At 58.8% G+C, this 17,064-nt stretch overlaps 5 protein-coding genes across 5 annotated transcripts; all 5 read left to right on the top strand.

Moving 5' to 3' along the window:
• Window positions 1–382: 382 nt before the first annotated feature.
• Window positions 383–1,309, top strand: LMJF_32_3040 (putative protein phosphatase 2A catalytic subunit; the record flags this gene model as incomplete). The annotated part of the gene is made up of 1 exon (XM_001685578.1): window positions 383–1,309. The coding sequence occupies one exon, from the start codon at window positions 383–385 to the stop codon at window positions 1,307–1,309; it is 927 nt and encodes a 308-aa protein (XP_001685630.1).
• A 3,128-nt stretch (window positions 1,310–4,437) lies between these two features.
• Window positions 4,438–6,915, top strand: LMJF_32_3050 (conserved hypothetical protein; the record flags this gene model as incomplete). The annotated part of the gene is made up of 1 exon (XM_001685579.1): window positions 4,438–6,915. The coding sequence occupies one exon, from the start codon at window positions 4,438–4,440 to the stop codon at window positions 6,913–6,915; it is 2,478 nt and encodes an 825-aa protein (XP_001685631.1).
• Window positions 6,916–8,744: 1,829 nt separating this feature from the next.
• On the top strand, window positions 8,745–12,041 carry LMJF_32_3060 (conserved hypothetical protein; the record flags this gene model as incomplete). The annotated part of the gene is made up of 1 exon (XM_001685580.1): window positions 8,745–12,041. One exon carries the CDS (start codon window positions 8,745–8,747, stop codon window positions 12,039–12,041), a length of 3,297 nt encoding a protein of 1,098 aa, XP_001685632.1.
• Window positions 12,042–13,266: 1,225 nt separating this feature from the next.
• On the top strand, window positions 13,267–13,620 carry LMJF_32_3065 (conserved hypothetical protein; the record flags this gene model as incomplete). Its single annotated transcript, XM_001685581.1, has 1 exon — window positions 13,267–13,620. One exon carries the CDS (start codon window positions 13,267–13,269, stop codon window positions 13,618–13,620), a length of 354 nt encoding a protein of 117 aa, XP_001685633.1.
• A 1,868-nt stretch (window positions 13,621–15,488) lies between these two features.
• On the top strand, window positions 15,489–16,859 carry LMJF_32_3070 (conserved hypothetical protein; the record flags this gene model as incomplete). Its single annotated transcript, XM_001685582.1, has 1 exon — window positions 15,489–16,859. The coding sequence occupies one exon, from the start codon at window positions 15,489–15,491 to the stop codon at window positions 16,857–16,859; it is 1,371 nt and encodes a 456-aa protein (XP_001685634.1).
• Window positions 16,860–17,064: the final 205 nt, after the last annotated feature.

Consider the following 17,064-nt stretch of genomic DNA (forward strand, 5'->3'; position numbering starts at 1 on the left):
TCTTTTGTCTCTACTTTTTTTAGCTGTTGGCTGTGCAGTTTGGGGTTTACTTCCCTCGTCCCTTGTGTGTGTGTGTGCTTTCTGTTGCGTGTTTTGTCTCGCTTCCTGTGAGTGACCAAGATCGGTGCACTTCTATTCTAGGGCTGCTGTGGCTCTTTGCTTTATACATTGGTATTCCCCGACCCTCCCTGGTGGTGTTGTCATACACATAGGTCAGTCAGCGGCCGCACGTTTTTTTTGCTCTCCCCCCTCTCACGCAAGTGGTTCTTCTCACGAACCTTTGCCTTGGGGCTCGCTCATTCGCGTTTCGTTTCCTCTGGCTTGCTGCAGGACAGACGGACGCTTTATTTTCGGTCCTCTTCACCCGGTCTTCGCACGCAACATGTTAACAGAAATATTGGACATTGACGAGCACCTCGCCACCCTCAACCGGTGCGAGAACATCGGCGAGGCGGATGTGAAGCGGCTGTGCTTGAAGGCAAAGGAGATTTTCACGAGTGAGGAGAACGTGCACAAGATCCCGGCTCCGTGCACCATCGTGGGCGACATCCATGGCCAATTCTACGACCTCCTGGAGCTCTTCCGCGTCGGTGGCGAAATCCCGGACACAAACTACGTCTTCATGGGCGATTTCGTAGACCGAGGCTACCATAGCGTAGAGTCGTTCCTGTTGCTACTTGTGCTCAAGATCAAGTACTCTCGTCGCGTTGCGCTGGTGCGCGGCAACCACGAGTCGCGCCAAATTACGCAGGTGTACGGCTTCTACGATGAGTGCTTGCGCAAGTACGGCAGCATCAACGTGTGGCGCTACTGCACGGACGTGTTCGATCTCTTGCCCCTAGCGAGCGTCGTGGAAGGGAAGATCTTCTGCGTGCACGCTGGTCTGTCGCCATCGATACAGACGGTGGACCAGATGCGTTCCATCCGCCGTAACTGCGAGGTGCCGCACGAAGGCGCCATGTGCGACTTGCTCTGGTCCGATCCGGAGGACATTGACGGCTGGGGTCTGTCGCCGCGCGGCGCCGGCTACCTGTTCGGCGGTGATGTCGTGTGCCAGTTCAACGAGACAAACAAGCTAGACCTCATCTGCCGCTCCCATCAGCTGGTGATGGAGGGATACAAGGCTATGTTCAATGACACGCTTGTGACGGTCTGGTCGGCGCCCAACTACTGTTACCGCTGTGGTAACGTTGCGTCTATTTTGGAGCTGGACGAGCACCTGAACAAGAACTTCAAGATTTTTGAGGCTGCGCCGGCAGAGGCGCGCGAGGCTGGTCAGCGGAACGAGGTACCAGCCTACTTCCTTTAGTGGTTCCCACGTCTCGTTGCTACTCCCTCTTTCTCCCCGTCTTGTGATCGCCTCCATCTCATGTGAAGTTTTGCAGTCATTTCTCCCGCTGCTTCCCTTCCTGCTTTCTTTTTACTTCGTCCATCGGATTGCCTCACCGGAAGAGGAGAGTGTGTGATAGGGACCGGAAAGGAGGTGTGTGTGTGTGGGGATGGGGGTGGGGGAGCAAAGTGATGGAGAGGCATGTAGCGTATCGCGCCATGGGGGCGACGCAGAAGGCACCGTGCCTGTCGCCTGCGCGTTCATGCAGCGGAGGAAAGGCCCTGTCTCTCATCACGGATGGCACACCATCCCTGATAGGTGCGCGTGTGTGTGTGTGTAGGGGGGGGGGAGTGAGCGCGATGCGGTGTCTGTGTGTGTGTGTGTGTTTCACAACTTGTCGATTTCCTCCCGTTTTTCTCATTTTTCTTTACCCTTTTTACGTTGCTCTTCTTTTTCTCCAGTGCCTATTCGTGTCTGACTTGGTTCTTTCTCTCTCTGTGGCGGAAGACTTGCCTGCGCGTTTTTATATCTAACTGTCTGTGGCGGCGTGCCTCCTGAGGTGTTTGTATCTGTGTATGTGACTGTGTGCATAATGCGTGCATGCTGTTGTTTTCTCTTTTCGTTTTGGTGTGGAGGAGATGATGGCGCGAAGAAAGAGGGAGCAGAGTCACAGCAATGCTACAGGAAGGCGCGAGAGAACAAGGCTGTCGGGGGGGGGTTCCAGGTGAGGGGTGGGGGTGGGGCTGGGGCCAGGTCTCTAAAGCAAAGGCAAAGGAGTCAAGCTCACATGAATGTAGTAGGTCTTCTCCATCATACGCCGTCTTCCACTCGACCTTGTGCCGCCTTCCTCTTTCCTGACTTCCTCACTTTCAGCGCCTGTGCGCGCCTCTGGGAACTCTCTCGTTTTCTCTGTCGTTCTCTCTTCTGCCGCTGATGCTTCTCTGTGACTGTCGTGTTTGTGTCGTGGAGGCTTCCTGCGTCCGTACATGCTTGTGTGCCCCCATATGGTTTGCTGCGCGTTTGTGTGCATGTCTGAGCGAATATCACCTCGTGAGTAGGCACTGCCCCCTTCTACTGTTTGTTTTGTGCATATGTGTCCAGTGGGGTCAACGAGAAGAGGAAGAAAAGAGGGGAGAGCAGCGAAGGAAAGACGGAGAGGGCCTGTCATGACAGCGACGGACACACACGAATCTACACGAAGCAGAGCGAGGAAGACCGATGCGACGGCTCGGAGAGTCTATCTCTACTCTCCTTCTACATCTACACCTCTTTACACTGATCTCCGCCGCTCAGCTCGCAGGTATGCGTATATTTCCGGCTTGTGTCCGAGGTGCCTCAAGCCCTGCGCTTTCTGCAGAGCATACCCCCGCTGCTTGTCAACAAGAAGGAAGGATGGGCGGCTGCTCGTGTGGGCTTACCTCTCTCTTCTCTCGCTTCTCTTATGTGCCCTTTTCTACTCCTGGCCATCAATCAATGTCTGTCAGCTTAATGACCAATGTACATTGGAATAACGCAAGAAAAAAAGCAAATGTTGGAAGTGGCAGCGGCAGAGAGGTAAAAGGGAGGGGGGAGGGAGGGAGGAGGGGGCAAGGGTATACTGTCGCAAAGGCATCATCCCACGCACTGTTGCCGTTCTCAAGCGAGAGAAGGCGGTGCCTTGCGTTTCTTCTCTCTTGACCCTTTGTTTTTCCTCACTGCACGGCTCTCAACCCGTACAGTATCCGTTGTGGCGTGAGTGACCATGGAAGCGTTGCGAAATGGATGACGACACTATGCTGCGTGTGCGAGGCTCCGTTTTCTACTTGACAGGTCGCGAAGATGGGGAGCTGTTGCTGGCTGTTGCCCGGCGCTGGCAACGGGCGCGTCCCAAAATACACTGAAAAGCTGTGCTTGTCTCGGCTTCTTTCACGGCGAAGCGGTACATGAGCGCTGTCAGTACTCCGTGTGGCCCGCTGATCAATCCACTACACGGCATCTTTCGACGCGCAAAGCCAGCATCTCACGCTGATCATCTCGCTTTACGTCCACTGCGCCCCCACTCTTCCTTTGTTTCCTTGTCTTGTCACATCCCTAGAGCTGCACACCGCACTTCAATTCGTCAAAGGGTTTGCCCTTCACGCGTGGTGGTCACATGGGCACCTTAGATTAGAACGCACAGCTGCCAACTCCTTCTTTGCTCTCCCTGCACTGGCACATAAGGGCTGTGTAACACAGCAACGTATACAAAGAGCTCATCCGCATACACGCCAGTCGCACACGCGTTGGCCTACGTACACCGGGTGCGCGGACTCTAGGGTTGTTCGTTCTTCTCTTTTCGCTTGCCTCTTTCTCTCTTTGTTGTGGTGCCTTGCCTTATCTGTTTTCCTTCTCGTCTGCCTTTTTCCCTTTTGGCTTTCGTTTCACAGAGTCCGGCATTGAACCCCCCCCCCCCCCGAACCTTCCCAACACACGCAAATAGATCGAAAAATTTGCAGCAGGTGAGAGGGGATCTGAAGATGTTTCATAGAAGCGACGACGGCTCTCGAGAGGCGTCTCCGGTGCACCCGACAGCAACAAGCGAAGCACCGATGGCTCAACCTCCCCCACCGCGGCCCAACCTGGTGCAAGAAGTTCGCACTGCTTTTCCCATTCGCGATGACAACGCTGACAGCGGGCAAATCCCACTTCGCCGTGCCATCTCCGACGAGGCTAGCGCGCCTTCATATGCGGCAGCCGGCATTGGCAGCGACGGTGCTGAGTCACCCCCACCCAAGGCACCAACACGAGCACAGGTAGTAGAGGCCAGGCCTGTGGTGTCGTCCACTGAGGCCGAGGCACACGTAGACCCCTCAACGGCCGTCGCCGCCGTTGTCGCGTCGGCTGTGATGGCGCGGGGGGTTGCGGGAAAGGAGGGAACAGGCGCAGTTGTTCAGGGAAAGGTGCTTCACACCTCTGCAGAGCCCCGCGCCGCCAACGACCTCCCCATCACTTGCGGGCGAGTGGCGCCGGATGTGCATGAATCGGCGCCTCCTGCCGCTGCGGCATCCGAGAGCACGGCAACGAAGAGGAGCGGCGGGATTGGCGGTGGTGACCCGCAGCTCTCGGATTTGCAGGAGTATCTCCGCCAGATGCGTGAGCAGACGAAGGGTAGAAGTCTGATGGCTCGTTATGTGCTGCAGAACGCGGTTTGTGTCGTGGCGCACAGCTCGTCGTCCTCGGTGACAGCCGCCAACGCAGACTCTCTTCACCCGCGCGGGATCATGAAGCTGGTACAGGGCGTGCCCCGACTTCGCTTCCGCAACCAGCAGGTGCACCGCCGCAAAATCATCCTTCTAGGCTACCAGGAGGTGGGCAAGACGTCATTGCGCAAGTGCTTTGAGTCTGAGCCGTTCTTCTTCAAGAGCCTGCCAGAGGTGCGCACGACCAGCGGCGTCGAGGTACAGGAGAAGTCCATGACGATCGATGGCGACTCTGTTCACTTAATCCTCTCCGACTTCGCGGGGCAGGAGTCTTACCACTCACACACGTATTTCCTAACGGAGCGCTCCATCTTTGTCCTGGTCTGGAAGCTCTCGGCCGTGGAGCAGGACTTCCAGAGCAGTGGTATCAACGTGCGCGAGGAGGAGCGGCTGCAGCGGTGGATTGCGGAGGTGTTCGCCAAGTACCCGCACGCCCGTATCGTGCTAGTGGCCACCCACCTCGATGAGCTGCGCGTGCAGGGGCAGCGGAGTGTCGAGATGATCCTCAACAAGGTTGAGGGAAAGCTCCGCTCGTTTATTGACGATCTGATCGCTGCATCTAACATGACGGCGGCACCGACGACAGTGGGGGCGCCGGCGCTGGCTTCTTCATCAACGGCAGCCGGAGGTGCTCCTTCATCCTCAAAGGGGCAGATCTCATCCCACCTCGCGCAGCCGCGTTACGCGCGCCGAGTCATTGTCGGCAACTTCGCCGTGTCCTGCAAGACGCGCCTCATCATCGCTGCTGGAAACGCGCTGCGGCACCTCTCTGGCGAGAAGATCAGCGCGCTGCTGAAGTATCTCGGGGCGTTGGTGAAGGAGGACTGCTTCGCAGACCGCGAGTACCCCGCGGCGGTGGTGCCCGGACGTCACACCAAGCTGATAGAGAGCCTTGAGGATGTGAAGCGACGCCATCCGGTGAAGCTATTGATGCGCTTGAGCGAGTTTGTGCAGATTGCGGTGAACGTCGGCATCGAGTCGGAGGAGGAGCTGCTGCAGGTCGCGCGCCTCATGCACAGCTGGGATATCGTCTACCTTTTCAACCAGTACTCCATCGAGGCCAACCCCCTCATCGTTCTCTATCCTCGCTGGCTGAACCGCATGGCTGCCTCGCTGTTTTCCTATGCTCACCTCCTGCGCACCCCACTGCACATGCGCAGTATGATTGGCGGCCTCGAGTACCTGGTGAGCAATGCTGAAATGGCTGACATGTGCCTGATGCGGAAGGGCTACTTGCGATGGCCGCTGGCGCGTGTACTCTTCCACAAGCCCCTTTATGACTTCCTGAGGCGCTCTCCAGACGACGCGGATGTAGCTATGTGCCTGGAGCTGCTGGAGGCGATGCAGCTCGTTTATCCAGTCGAGGTGGAGTCCGACGAATTCGAGGTGCTGGCGGAGGAGGTGCCTGTGGACCCTAGTGTTGGTCGCCCGGTTATCAAGTCGCAGAAGATCACCCGCTACTACGTCCCCTCGCTCGCACCACTCGAGACACCGCAGTCACTGAAGAAGCTGGCACCCGTCTTGTTTCACCGCGGGGTTCGGGTGCGGCTGGAGTTCAACCTCCTTCCTGACGAGCTCTGGTGGCGGTTTCAGTGCAAGCTGTACCGCTTCATCCAGCCAGTCACTGTCTACCAACCTGCGGTGGGTGGGATGGACGATGAGGACTTGTTGCTGAACGGCTTCCGACTGCGTGAGGCGGACGAGGAACATAACCGATGGCGAGACTCACTGTGGCTCATGGGCCGTGGCTGCCGTGTGCTGGTGTACCGTGATGGAGCGAACGCGGTGTCGGTGCTGTCTGCAGAGAACACGTCGCGTGGGTCGGAGGAGGTGCTGCAGGCGGTGGAGGACGCATTGGTGGGGCTTCTTCAAGAGTACAAAGGCGTGCAGCGCCGCACGTTTGTGGCCTGCCCCAACCAGGACTGCGGAGGCTGGCTCGAGGCCGACGTCGTTGCGTCCAGTGTCAGCATCACGTGCCCCACCTGCAAGCAGACGTTTGAGAGCAAGCAGGTCGTTTCCTCTGGCGTAGGGCCGCTCGGCGCGCCGCACTTCTCGCAGACTCTCCTCGTCGAGGCTGGTGAGCTTCTTGCCTTCTGCCTTTCGCACCGGTCTTGCCTCCACATGTGCCGCTACCTGGGCATCCCATACAAGGGGCCCTCCCCGGCCCGCGAGGAGTCGGTGGAGGCTGAGGCAGACTCTGAGAGTGACAGCCACCAGACAGACGCCCTGGGAACTCATGTCGAGTACTTGCACGCGCTGGACAAGGTGGTGCAGGCGGTGCTGTTCCGCTCGTGGATGCAGCGCACCGAGGAGCAGGAGCGCCGCCGTCGCATGCTGGAGGACGAGCCAACTCCAGCATTTTTTTGAACACTGTCAACCCCCTTGCACCAGAGAGAAAACGCGGCTTGTTGAGCAAACCCGCATGTGGAGGCCGGCGTCACGACGACGATATGTAAGTGGGAGCGTCGCACAGGCCTATGCGAGGGGATGGCAGCAAGTGAGAATGCACCCCGCTCGTGCTTCGTGAGTGCGAGCCTTCCTACTCCGCCCGACACCGTTTGCCAGTTTTATGTTGGTAGTCGACGACCTTTTTTTCCTTTCTGTCATTGTTGCGCTTTGGCTTGAAGGCGGCTGGAGCGCACCATCTCTCCTCCACGTTTTGCAGAGTAATCGGTCGTTCTTTTGCCCGACGCACCTGCACGCGCGTTGGAGTGTGGGTATGTGGTGCATGTGTGTATGTGTGTGTGCATGTGTGTGCGTCTTCTCGAAAGGGAGCGGCACGGTGCTTTCGTTTTGCTTTCTCTTCCTCCTTTTCTGCCTTGCATGCTGTTCTCTCTCCCTCTCTGTTTGCGTATCCGCCTCGTTTCCTCTCAGCAGCAAGAGAAGTGCGTAGGTGTGCGTGCTTCACTCAGTGACACACCACACACACCACACTGAAACCGGTCACATGTTTCCATATGGGTCAAGCTGTACGCTGATTGGCCCACGTGGGTGCACGTGGATTCAATGCTCCTACAGCGGACGGACTCGAGTTGGTCTCGGTCGTGTGTATGGTGGATGCGAACGAGTTGGAACGGACGACTCAACTTTGCACGCACGACTGCCTACTAGCTCATCATGGCGACCTCTGCACTCTCAAGAGCCGTATCCCCTCTCTTTACCTCACTCTTCGCGGCAGTGCTCGCCTCTCTGTCAACACACGCCTGTGCATCTTCGACCCCGCTTCCCCCGTTCCCGTCCCCCAAACGCACCAAGCAATGGAGTATACGGTTTCTCTTCTTTCTTTTGCTCACTGTCTTCTCGCTTCGCGATTGACATGTGCCGAGCAGGTGTAATAGTCAACTCCCCTCCATACACACGCGCACGTGTATACTCTCCCTCCCTCCCTCCCTCCCTCTCACCCTCTTACTACTGGCGTAGTTCTGCGGGGGTTTTCCGATACGTCTGTGCCGCTGCGTAGAGTCCTTTTACACTTGGTAACGTGTCTGATTAGCACACACACGCACACATACATACACAGCACATTCAAGCACACATACATACACGTTCCGCAAGCCCATCTACAGTATTCGTAGATCGACGAATCCGCTCACCCCAGAAGTGTGTGTGGTCTTTGCCTTCACCGTCTTCGTTTTTTCACCCCCCGAAACATCACCTAAACCATCACGGCTGCTCCCAACTCGCAAACGAACCCCCTCCCCCGACACACGGATAGGCACAAACACACCACACACACACGTACGCACGTACATATACTGGCATCCGTTGTTTTGCGGTTTGCTGCCTTTTTTCTCCTGCCCCACTCTGCTGACTGCGCGCCGAGACGTTTTTATCACTCGTTCTTCGCATTCATTTGTTTGTGCCTCGGGTTCTCTCTGCACGCGCTGCCCAGATTGTGAGGTTTTTTGGGTGCGGATACGTGTGCTTCCACTGCTGCTTCTGCTTGCTCCCCATCTCTTCCCCCGCTGCTGCTTGTTGTATCTTCCATTCGCACGCCCCACGGTGCTTCGACGAGAACCAGTTGTCTTCTCTTTTGAGAAGTGGTTCGTACTCTCTCGTCTCTGGGCGGACCTGGGTGTGCGGCACTGCACGAGCGGCGAGCCGCTGCACTCGCCCGGTCTCTGCTTTCGTCCCTCTATCCTTTCCCGCCGCGTTTCCCTTTTCGGTTTGTGCGCGAAGTACATGATCGGCGAGTGATGCGACAGCGCACGGTATCGCGGTCCCGCGCGCGCAATCAGATCCACATCTCTGCCGCAGAGGAGGATGATCTGCGGGTGGCCTTGCAACGGTTTCTGGACAAGCTACGCCAGCACCAGCCTCTCTTCACGGAGGATGATGTGACAGCCATTTCCTTCCCCCCAGAGGGCAGCAGTAGCAGCTGTGTCGGTGGCGGCTCACCTCATTCGTCCGCCTCCACGTCGCCGCGACACTCGCCGTCTCGCGCCGACAACGAGGAGGCGACGCTGGATGGCACCTTCAAGGGAGGCGGCTCCTCTCCGTCGATGGCCAAGAGCAGAAAGGTCCCCACCGCATTTCCCACCACAACGGGTTCACCGACCTTCGCCTCTGCCAGCGTCATCGACCTAGACGTGCCACTCTCTGCGCCTCTGTTTCTCACAGCCGTGAACCTCTTCGAGGCCAAGTTGCTCTCAAAGAGCAAGCGGGTGTCCACCGATGCACTCAAACTTGTCCGACAAGCCTACGCGCTCGTGTGGAGAGATCCAGGCTACCTGGCGACGCTCATGAACGGAGATCCATGCTTGGCGGGCGCTAGCAGCACCGGCTCCTCTGCACCACCATATGGTTGGAGCCGTAGACGCGACTCTGCATCTCTCGCCAGCTCCCACAGCAAGCCCCACTTGACGTGCCAAGCCCTGTTCTCAGCCTCCGCGCCCGCGCCGACACAGCGACCAGACAGGCGGCTGGCACTGCAGCTGGACGAGTGTATTCGAACGCTGCTCGTGTACGCGAATACGTCGGTGAATCTTTGTCAGAGCGTCTCCACCAACACGCGCACACTTCTACTGCTTGCCTTTGTTACCTGCGCCGCGCGGCGCCTGGAGGAGGAGGATGACGTGCCGTACGGTGACGGCCCCGGCTCAGCCGCCGACATCGTAGTCGGTAACCGAAACCTGCACGCCGAGCTGAAAAAGCTGGAGAGCTTGTGGCGCAGCTGCGGCATCGAAGGACGTGTCGCAGACTACCTGCGCGAATGCTATCTGGTCGAGTTCCTGTTAGACGCTGCGCTGCCGCCGGCGGTGTGCTCGGCGCGTTACGACGGCCTGCAGATGGCTGTGTACGAGAAGAAGCAGCGTATCATTACGGATGTTGTGGCGAGCCGCGCTGGCTTCGCGAGCATGATGCGAATGACACCGCTACGGGGCTTGTGCGGTCTGGCAAACATGTCCGCCTTTGGAAATTCGAAGTTGCGGGCGAGGCTACTGGACAAGATGGCGTCAGAGGGGGTTGTGGAGCGACTGGCGGCGGAAATGGCTGCAGCGATCGAAGCTGTTCTCGCCCCCGACACCGCCACGACGACACCGGCACACAGCTCGACAAAGCGGCCGCGCCAGAGCGCAGTGTGCGGCGGCTCACCCGCGCACCAGCGATCCCGCGCCGGCGCGTCTAGGCCGGCGAGCCGTCAAGGGTCTCTCGATTCTGTCTCGCCTGCCGGCAAGGAGCGCCGCGCGAAGACGATCGCGAGGGTTTCCACATCCCTGGAGCGACTGTTGGACAGCGACCCTACCCCGGTGGAACGCATTGGGCAGTGTGCCGATATACTGATGCTGCTCACATGCCCGGATTTGCGGCCGCCGGCCGGCGGAGAAGAGTCCCCGTCTCTTTTGTCGACTTCGTCTGCGTCGCCGGTAGTGCGTTCCACCACGTGGGCCTCCCGTGATGCTGCGCTGCATGAGATATGCTTGTATCTCTTGGCTATCTGCTTCGTCTCCAAGACCCATGCGCGATACGCGGAGTTGTCGTCGTTGCAGCTTTACGCGGCGGATTGCATGCTGCAGTGCGCAGCATACAGCGGTGCCTTTTACGCCATGGTGGTGCACGCCATGGATGCGTTAATTGATATGATGGAGTCCATGTCCGCCGCTCCAGTCGCCAGCGTCCAAAGGACGCCGCTCTCGTCACGAAGGGCGTCGTGCTCTTGTCTCGTGTCGCCTCAAAAGAGTGGGAGAACGGATGCCGAGGAGGGAGACCGGCTTGACAGCGAACGCGGCCGCCGCGTGCTGCAGCAGCTCCTACCCGGAGATGAAGCCGGTCTGCTGCCGTTGCTAACAAATTTGTTGCAGTACACGATTCACGCCCAGGCAAATGCTAAGTCAATACGCCGATGGCTCGGCTTCCTAGCGGATCGGTTGCTGCCGGAGGTCTTCGAGGCCCCACAGCTCACGATGGGGCGGCGTAGCAGTGCTGCATGGGGACGTCAGCAGCAACAGGAGCAGCGGCGGCGCTCGCAAGCGGACAGTCGAGCTTCCCGGCTGCCTGGAGCACTGGGGAACGGTTCACCGGCTGCCGCGGACGGCGCCTTCGATGCGCCGGTACTCGCTCGAGACCTGACGCGAGCGGAGGTTGTGGCGGCTGCCCCGTACTTCTGCTTTGCGCGGCGGGCTGTAGAGGAGACGAGCTGGCGCGATGGAACGGAGTTGCTCTTTGCCAAAGTGGTGCTCTTGGCCTTCCACGTCATTGTGACACAGGGGCACCGGTGCAATCTGCTGTTCGGGCAGGCGTGCGCCTGCTACGACGTCGTGGCCCCTGTGCTGCTTCTGCGGTCTTCGCAGAGCGACAACGGCGCCAGTCCCGGAAGCCGATCCCCGCGCAGCAGCCGGCGTTCGTCGCAAAGCAGCACGAGCGCCACGTATCGGCGTAGCACCCTCCTTATGCACCTAAGGGAAGAGGAGAGGGCATCGATGCAGGCACAACTGCACTCCAACGAGGACGCAAGCGAGGACGGTGATGTGGCGGGGTCGGAGGAGAGAGAAACCAAGGGGGCGGACGAGGAGGAGGAGGTATTCATTGGCTCCATTATCAGGCGGCGCTCGCTGTCCACTCGCCAGCGTCAGCGCGGCAGCCCGGTGAAAGGGAACGCTGTTTCGGCTGAGCGACATTCGCTAGCGAAAAAGGCTGGCGAGGACGATCAGGTTTTTTCTCCCTTCATACGGAGCCCCAGCCGCTCCCTCGTCTTCTACGAGGCTTGCTCACCAAGCGACATTAAGGCGAGCAGCGACAGGCCTCTAGACAGCAGAGGTAGCCGCCGGCGACGCAGTTCACCGAGTGACCGACGGAGTTCTGATGGCGGGAGAAGTCTCGGGGCTGCATTAGACGAGGCGGCCTTCGCCGTACCCACCGCAAGCGCCACCTTGGCAGAGTCCCCGGAGGCGGTGACGCACTCCTGGACTGGCCGCTTGTCGCTTCGCTCCTTGCTCTCCTCGATCGGTGGTCACAGCGAAGCGCCGCTGCTGGACAGAGAAAAGCGAGCATAGTAGAAGTCTGAGTGCCGCAGCTGGGACGCGTACTTATGTGCGTGCAGCACTGTTTTTGTGTGTGACTTTCTTTCTTCTTCCAGGGCAGCTCATCTGCTGCACACGAGCGCATGCATCCAATCTGATCGTGACTCCTCACCTGCCTCCGTTTCCGCCCGTGCTCACCTGCTCTCTCTTTCCCTCCGTAGGACTAGCGCGGTGCCTCCCTCTCTTTCACGCGTGTGTGTGTGTGTGATGGGGAAGGAGAGGAGGCATGTGCGGGGCGCACCTTTGTTTCTCTCTCACATAAATTTGTTCTTTTACCTCCGTTTTCGTACTTGCTCTCACACAGTACTCTGACGGCAGCCAAGCTTGTGCGTGAAGTGTGTGCGTGGGGTGGGTGGGTGGGTGGGAAGAGGGTTTAGATACGGGTCTCCACGGGAGCACATGCGAACACAAGCCCGTGACTTTTGCAAGGACGAGAGCACTGCTGAAGCACAGAGCTCTAGGCGAAACGTGTGGGCTGGTGCACTTTCCTTGTAGAAAACGTGAGGGGAGGGATGACACGGCGCCTTCCTTTTTCTCCTCGCTTTCATAGCTGCGAGTCAGCTCTGTTGAGAGGGCGAAACAGTGAGACGATCCGCGCCCGGCCATCCAAGCACGGTGATGCAGTGCTGTTTGCCTCCCTATCTCTGAAGTTTCCACTCGACCATCCGCTCCTTCTCTTCTTTCCTGTTTTTTTGCCTTCTCCAGCCCTTCACATTGCTTTGCGCGTTTCACGCCAGAAAGTGCGTCGATTCTCTTGTCTGGAGAAGGAGTTGCCCCCGTCGCCCTTCTCCCTCAAGACGCTTCGCTCTGCTGCCGTCACGCGTCCTTCTCTTCTTTCCACATCACAGAGAGGCTATATTCATTTTGTTTTGGTTGTTACAGTTTACTTGACGGCTGCGAGGGCAGTGTGGTTGCTGGTGCTGCTGAGGTGCTCTGGGGAGAGAGAGGAGGAGGAGGGGGGGGGGACCGCTCTTATCACACTGCGCATCTCTCTCACGCACACAGCATCAGAGTTCTCTCTCGTTTCCCCTTCGCTTCTTTTTGTGCCCCCTTTCACCCTTCTCTCTGGCACGCTCTCGCTGCATCACAATCGAAATACCGGCACACACACACACACACACACACACACACACACACACACACACACACACACACACACACACACAAAACAGCATCTTTGGAGCCACATCGCCAGAACATGATCTACGTCCCCTTTGGAGTCGGCGCGGGCGCCTTCTCTGTCCTGAATGCCTGCGGCTCGATTGCGTGCTGGTACCGCAGCCGACGTCGAGTCATGCTTTTAACCGGCGCTATCAACACATGCATCGGCGGCGCGGCTGTCGTTATGTATCCGTACGACGCAAAGCTGTCCAACGTATATATGTGCGCCGCAGCCACGTCGGCGTCTGCGCAGTACTTCCTCCACGCAATGCGGACCCCTCAGCTACTTGCACCGTCAATGATGAACTTTCTGTACGCGCTCTGGTCGGTGGGACTTCTCGTGTACGCGTACCAGCGTGCGCGTTGGGTGTACGCGCTGCGGTACGACTGAGGCACTCACCGCCAAAAGTGCTCCTCCTCGGCTCCTCTCGTCAGGCTGTGGAGCCTGTATGTGCTACGGGCACCGCGTGAAGAGGAAGCGTCCACCGGCTCACATCGAGGGCGAAAAGAGAGATTCCCCTGCACCGCTTTCTCTCCCTCGCCGTCTACTGGCCACAGACACCGACCTGGCCATCCGCGCTGTATAAGCCCTATCGCGCGCGCACACATACAGAGTCCCTTCCTCATCGTCCCTGTTATTCACAGCAGCAACAGCAAAACGCAGAGGCAAGGCAGAGGGGGGGGGGTGCATTGATGGGAAAAGCGATAACACGAGACGAGGCTCGCTCTCGTGAGGTGATCCATCCGCACGCAAACACGCATGTACACCTTCGATTCTTGTGTGAATCGCCCCCTGCTTATACTTGTCGCTCGACGTCCTCTCTCTCTCTCTCTCTCCTTCTCCTTTCCACTCCTCTACCCCATTCCCTTCCCTTCGTCTCCGCATCTTCCTCTCTCTATTACACACACGTACACACACACACACACACACACACACACACACACACACGCACACAGGCATACACAACGCGAAGAGAAAATAAAAACAAGCAAGCTCAACGAGTCCTTCAGCCAAACATCACTATACGCATCTCGTGTTCTTCAAATGAGGTGAGGAAGGGCCCGCAGAAGTGGTGCACAACACATCGCCTTTTTCTTTCGCTGGCCCTTTCTCCCTCTCTCAAAAAGTAGAGAGGAGCTCGTGAAGAAGCGAGAGGCCTTTGCTTCCCTCGGTCCCACAGGGTTTTATTCTCTCCTCGCCCCCCCCCTTCCCCCGCACCCAACAACACGGAGGCAACGCGCATACGGCACCCCTCCCCGTCACCCACCACACACACACACACGCACAGGCTCTTTTCCTTTCTGTCGGCTGCGCCCTTTCCATCACAAGTGCGTTTCCATAGAAGTTTTGTTTGTACATGGAGCAAGCACCATCTCCCCCAACAAAAGTGAGTAGTCACGTATCATAGACACGCTCCGGGTTGCCTGCCGTGGTAGCACTTCGGCACAGACACTCGTCATCGGGCTGTGTCTGCAACAGTTTTCTCCACCGTCTTTCGCATAACACTCTCCCTCCTTGCCTTTCTAACCGCTACGCACACACACGCGCAGCCCGAGACGGTGTACGCGAGCGGCAGTGCCTTCCCGTCAGCTGAGTATCGGCTCAGATACCGCATTTACTTGACTGCAAGCGTAGCACTTCAAAGGGAGAAGGGGAAGGCCAGGACTGGCTGCATGCCGCCGAAAGCAAGCAGTGGCCGCCACCGACCACTGCCACCGTCACTGTCGTCGTCTCTGTGTGCGTCTATAGCGGCGGATGCACCACGCCCGCGAGAGCCCTTCTCCATCGCGAGTTTCTTCGACGCTGCCAGCGCCCACCGCAGCAGTGGCGGTGGTGGTTACCGCGTCGGCTCTTTCTCGGATGCACCGCCGACGCCGCTATCTGGCTTCCCGCGTGCGAGTCATGCCCTTCCCGCTACCGGTCACCGCACTGCTGCGACTCGCCATCTGCAGCATCGCGAACAGCCACAGCTGCAACAGCAGCACTGGTCTTTTTCTACACCAGGGCAGTTGAGCTCTTCTCCTCAAAGCGGCGACGCGGAACACTATGAGCAGCAGCAGCAGCACAGCACCACGACCAGAGACGTCTCCAGCACGCTACAAGAGGTGCGGAGACGTATCATCAGCGACCTCGACGCGTCTCGAGAGGGGAGTCTCGAGTCAGCAGGGAACCTGCACGCTCATCGACAGCGCGCGGTGCATGTCGCGTTCGGGGAGGATGGGGCATCGCGTCGGCGAGGGTCCCGTGCGTCTTGCGTGATGACGGGTGATGGGGGCGCATCACCGACGGATGCCCGGCGATCTAAGTCGCAGCACATGCCTAACGCGGAGAATAACGAGGACGAAGAGCTCATGGTTGCCTCCGTAGAGTTTTCGCTGCTGTGTCCCTACTCTCGCCTCCCTATGCGCTATCCCGTGCGCAGCAATGAGTGCAACCACCTGCAGTGCTGCGACTTGGACTCGTGGATTGTGATGCTGAACAAGTGTCGCTCCATGCGTGACCCGGCCGGGCCGTGCCCGGTGTGCGAGCGCCGCGTCACCTCCTCCTCGCTACAGGTGGACCTTTGGATGAAGCATGTCATTGATCAGATGCCAGCGGGCACACATATGGTGGTGTTGGAGCCGGACGGCACCTTCCGCAATGGTGACACCACCCGAGAGCGGCGCAAAGAGCAGATGATTATGGAGGTGGTGGACGCGACACAAGGTGACTACGAGAACTACTTTGGGGACGTGGTGGACGGCGACGATGACGCTGTGGTGCAGAGGCATCGTGTCACCACGTCGGACGCTTCCGCCAGCACATCCGCCGCGTTTTTCCCGGTCAGCTCGCGTCGCCCTCGCATGGAATCGCCTGCGGCCCCCGAAGCGAGATCTGATGTGCCGAGCACCGGCGGGGGCCACCGAGTCGGTTCACCCCCACTGGCGCAGGTCAAAACAGAGAAGGCCGCCATACTGGCCGCTGAGGCCGAGGCAGCAGCGGGGACGTCGCCTTCTGTCACCGGTTCTCAAGAGGATGGAGGTGTCGTTGTCGTGCACTTTGTTGAGGGCCGACGCGACGGGTTGCAGGCGCTGCCTAGTCAAATCCGGCTGTGGGCGCTACACTGCACCCGATGCGGGGCGCCGCGGGTGAAGGCGGAGGATGGCTTGGTGCAAGGTTGTCAGCAATGCGGGCACGACGCAAAGGGCGACTGGAACTTTGTCCGCCGTTTCGAGGCGTCGTCTAGTGTGTCGATGGAGCTGGTCCCGGATGGCACGCTGGTGCTGCAGGGCGTCGACATCCTTGCGCCGTACCTATATCGCGCCGGCTTCTACCGCAGCCTGTTCGAAGTGATGGAGTACGCCTCCGTCGCGGAGCGGCAGCAGCAGCAGTATCGACCGCCAGCGGATGTGTGGACTTCGTCGTTTCCGCTGAACCGCTTCGAGATCGATTTCCTCGAGGCCTGCTGTGCGCGCATCGCCCAGGGTGAGACGCTCGACTCCATTGAGTCAATGATTGTGCCGAGCCTGTTTCGCATTCCTCGTCGGCGCCGACCAGGCGGCAGTGGCCAGACATCCTTCACACAGATAGGCCACGGCAGCGGCCGATACGGCGGGCTGGGCTCGGCGACCGCGTCGCAGGCTCACTGAAGTACCTCACTTACTCAACTGGAGGACTCGCGCTTGACGTCGCAAGCGCTGGGCGATGGCGGGCTTAATTCGATGCGTGCCGCACGTAAAGCGGTCTCTTTTTCGACAACCTTTCGTTACGTCGATGACGTGTGCAGGCGGAAGCGCTCTGCTTTGTGGCTCTGACATCGTTGGCCTTGCTTTAGTGTGGCCTTATTCACTGGTC

Source organism: Leishmania major, chromosome 32 (genome assembly GCF_000002725.2).
Source record: "Leishmania major strain Friedlin complete genome, chromosome 32".
Classification (NCBI taxonomy): domain Eukaryota; phylum Euglenozoa; class Kinetoplastea; order Trypanosomatida; family Trypanosomatidae; genus Leishmania; species Leishmania major.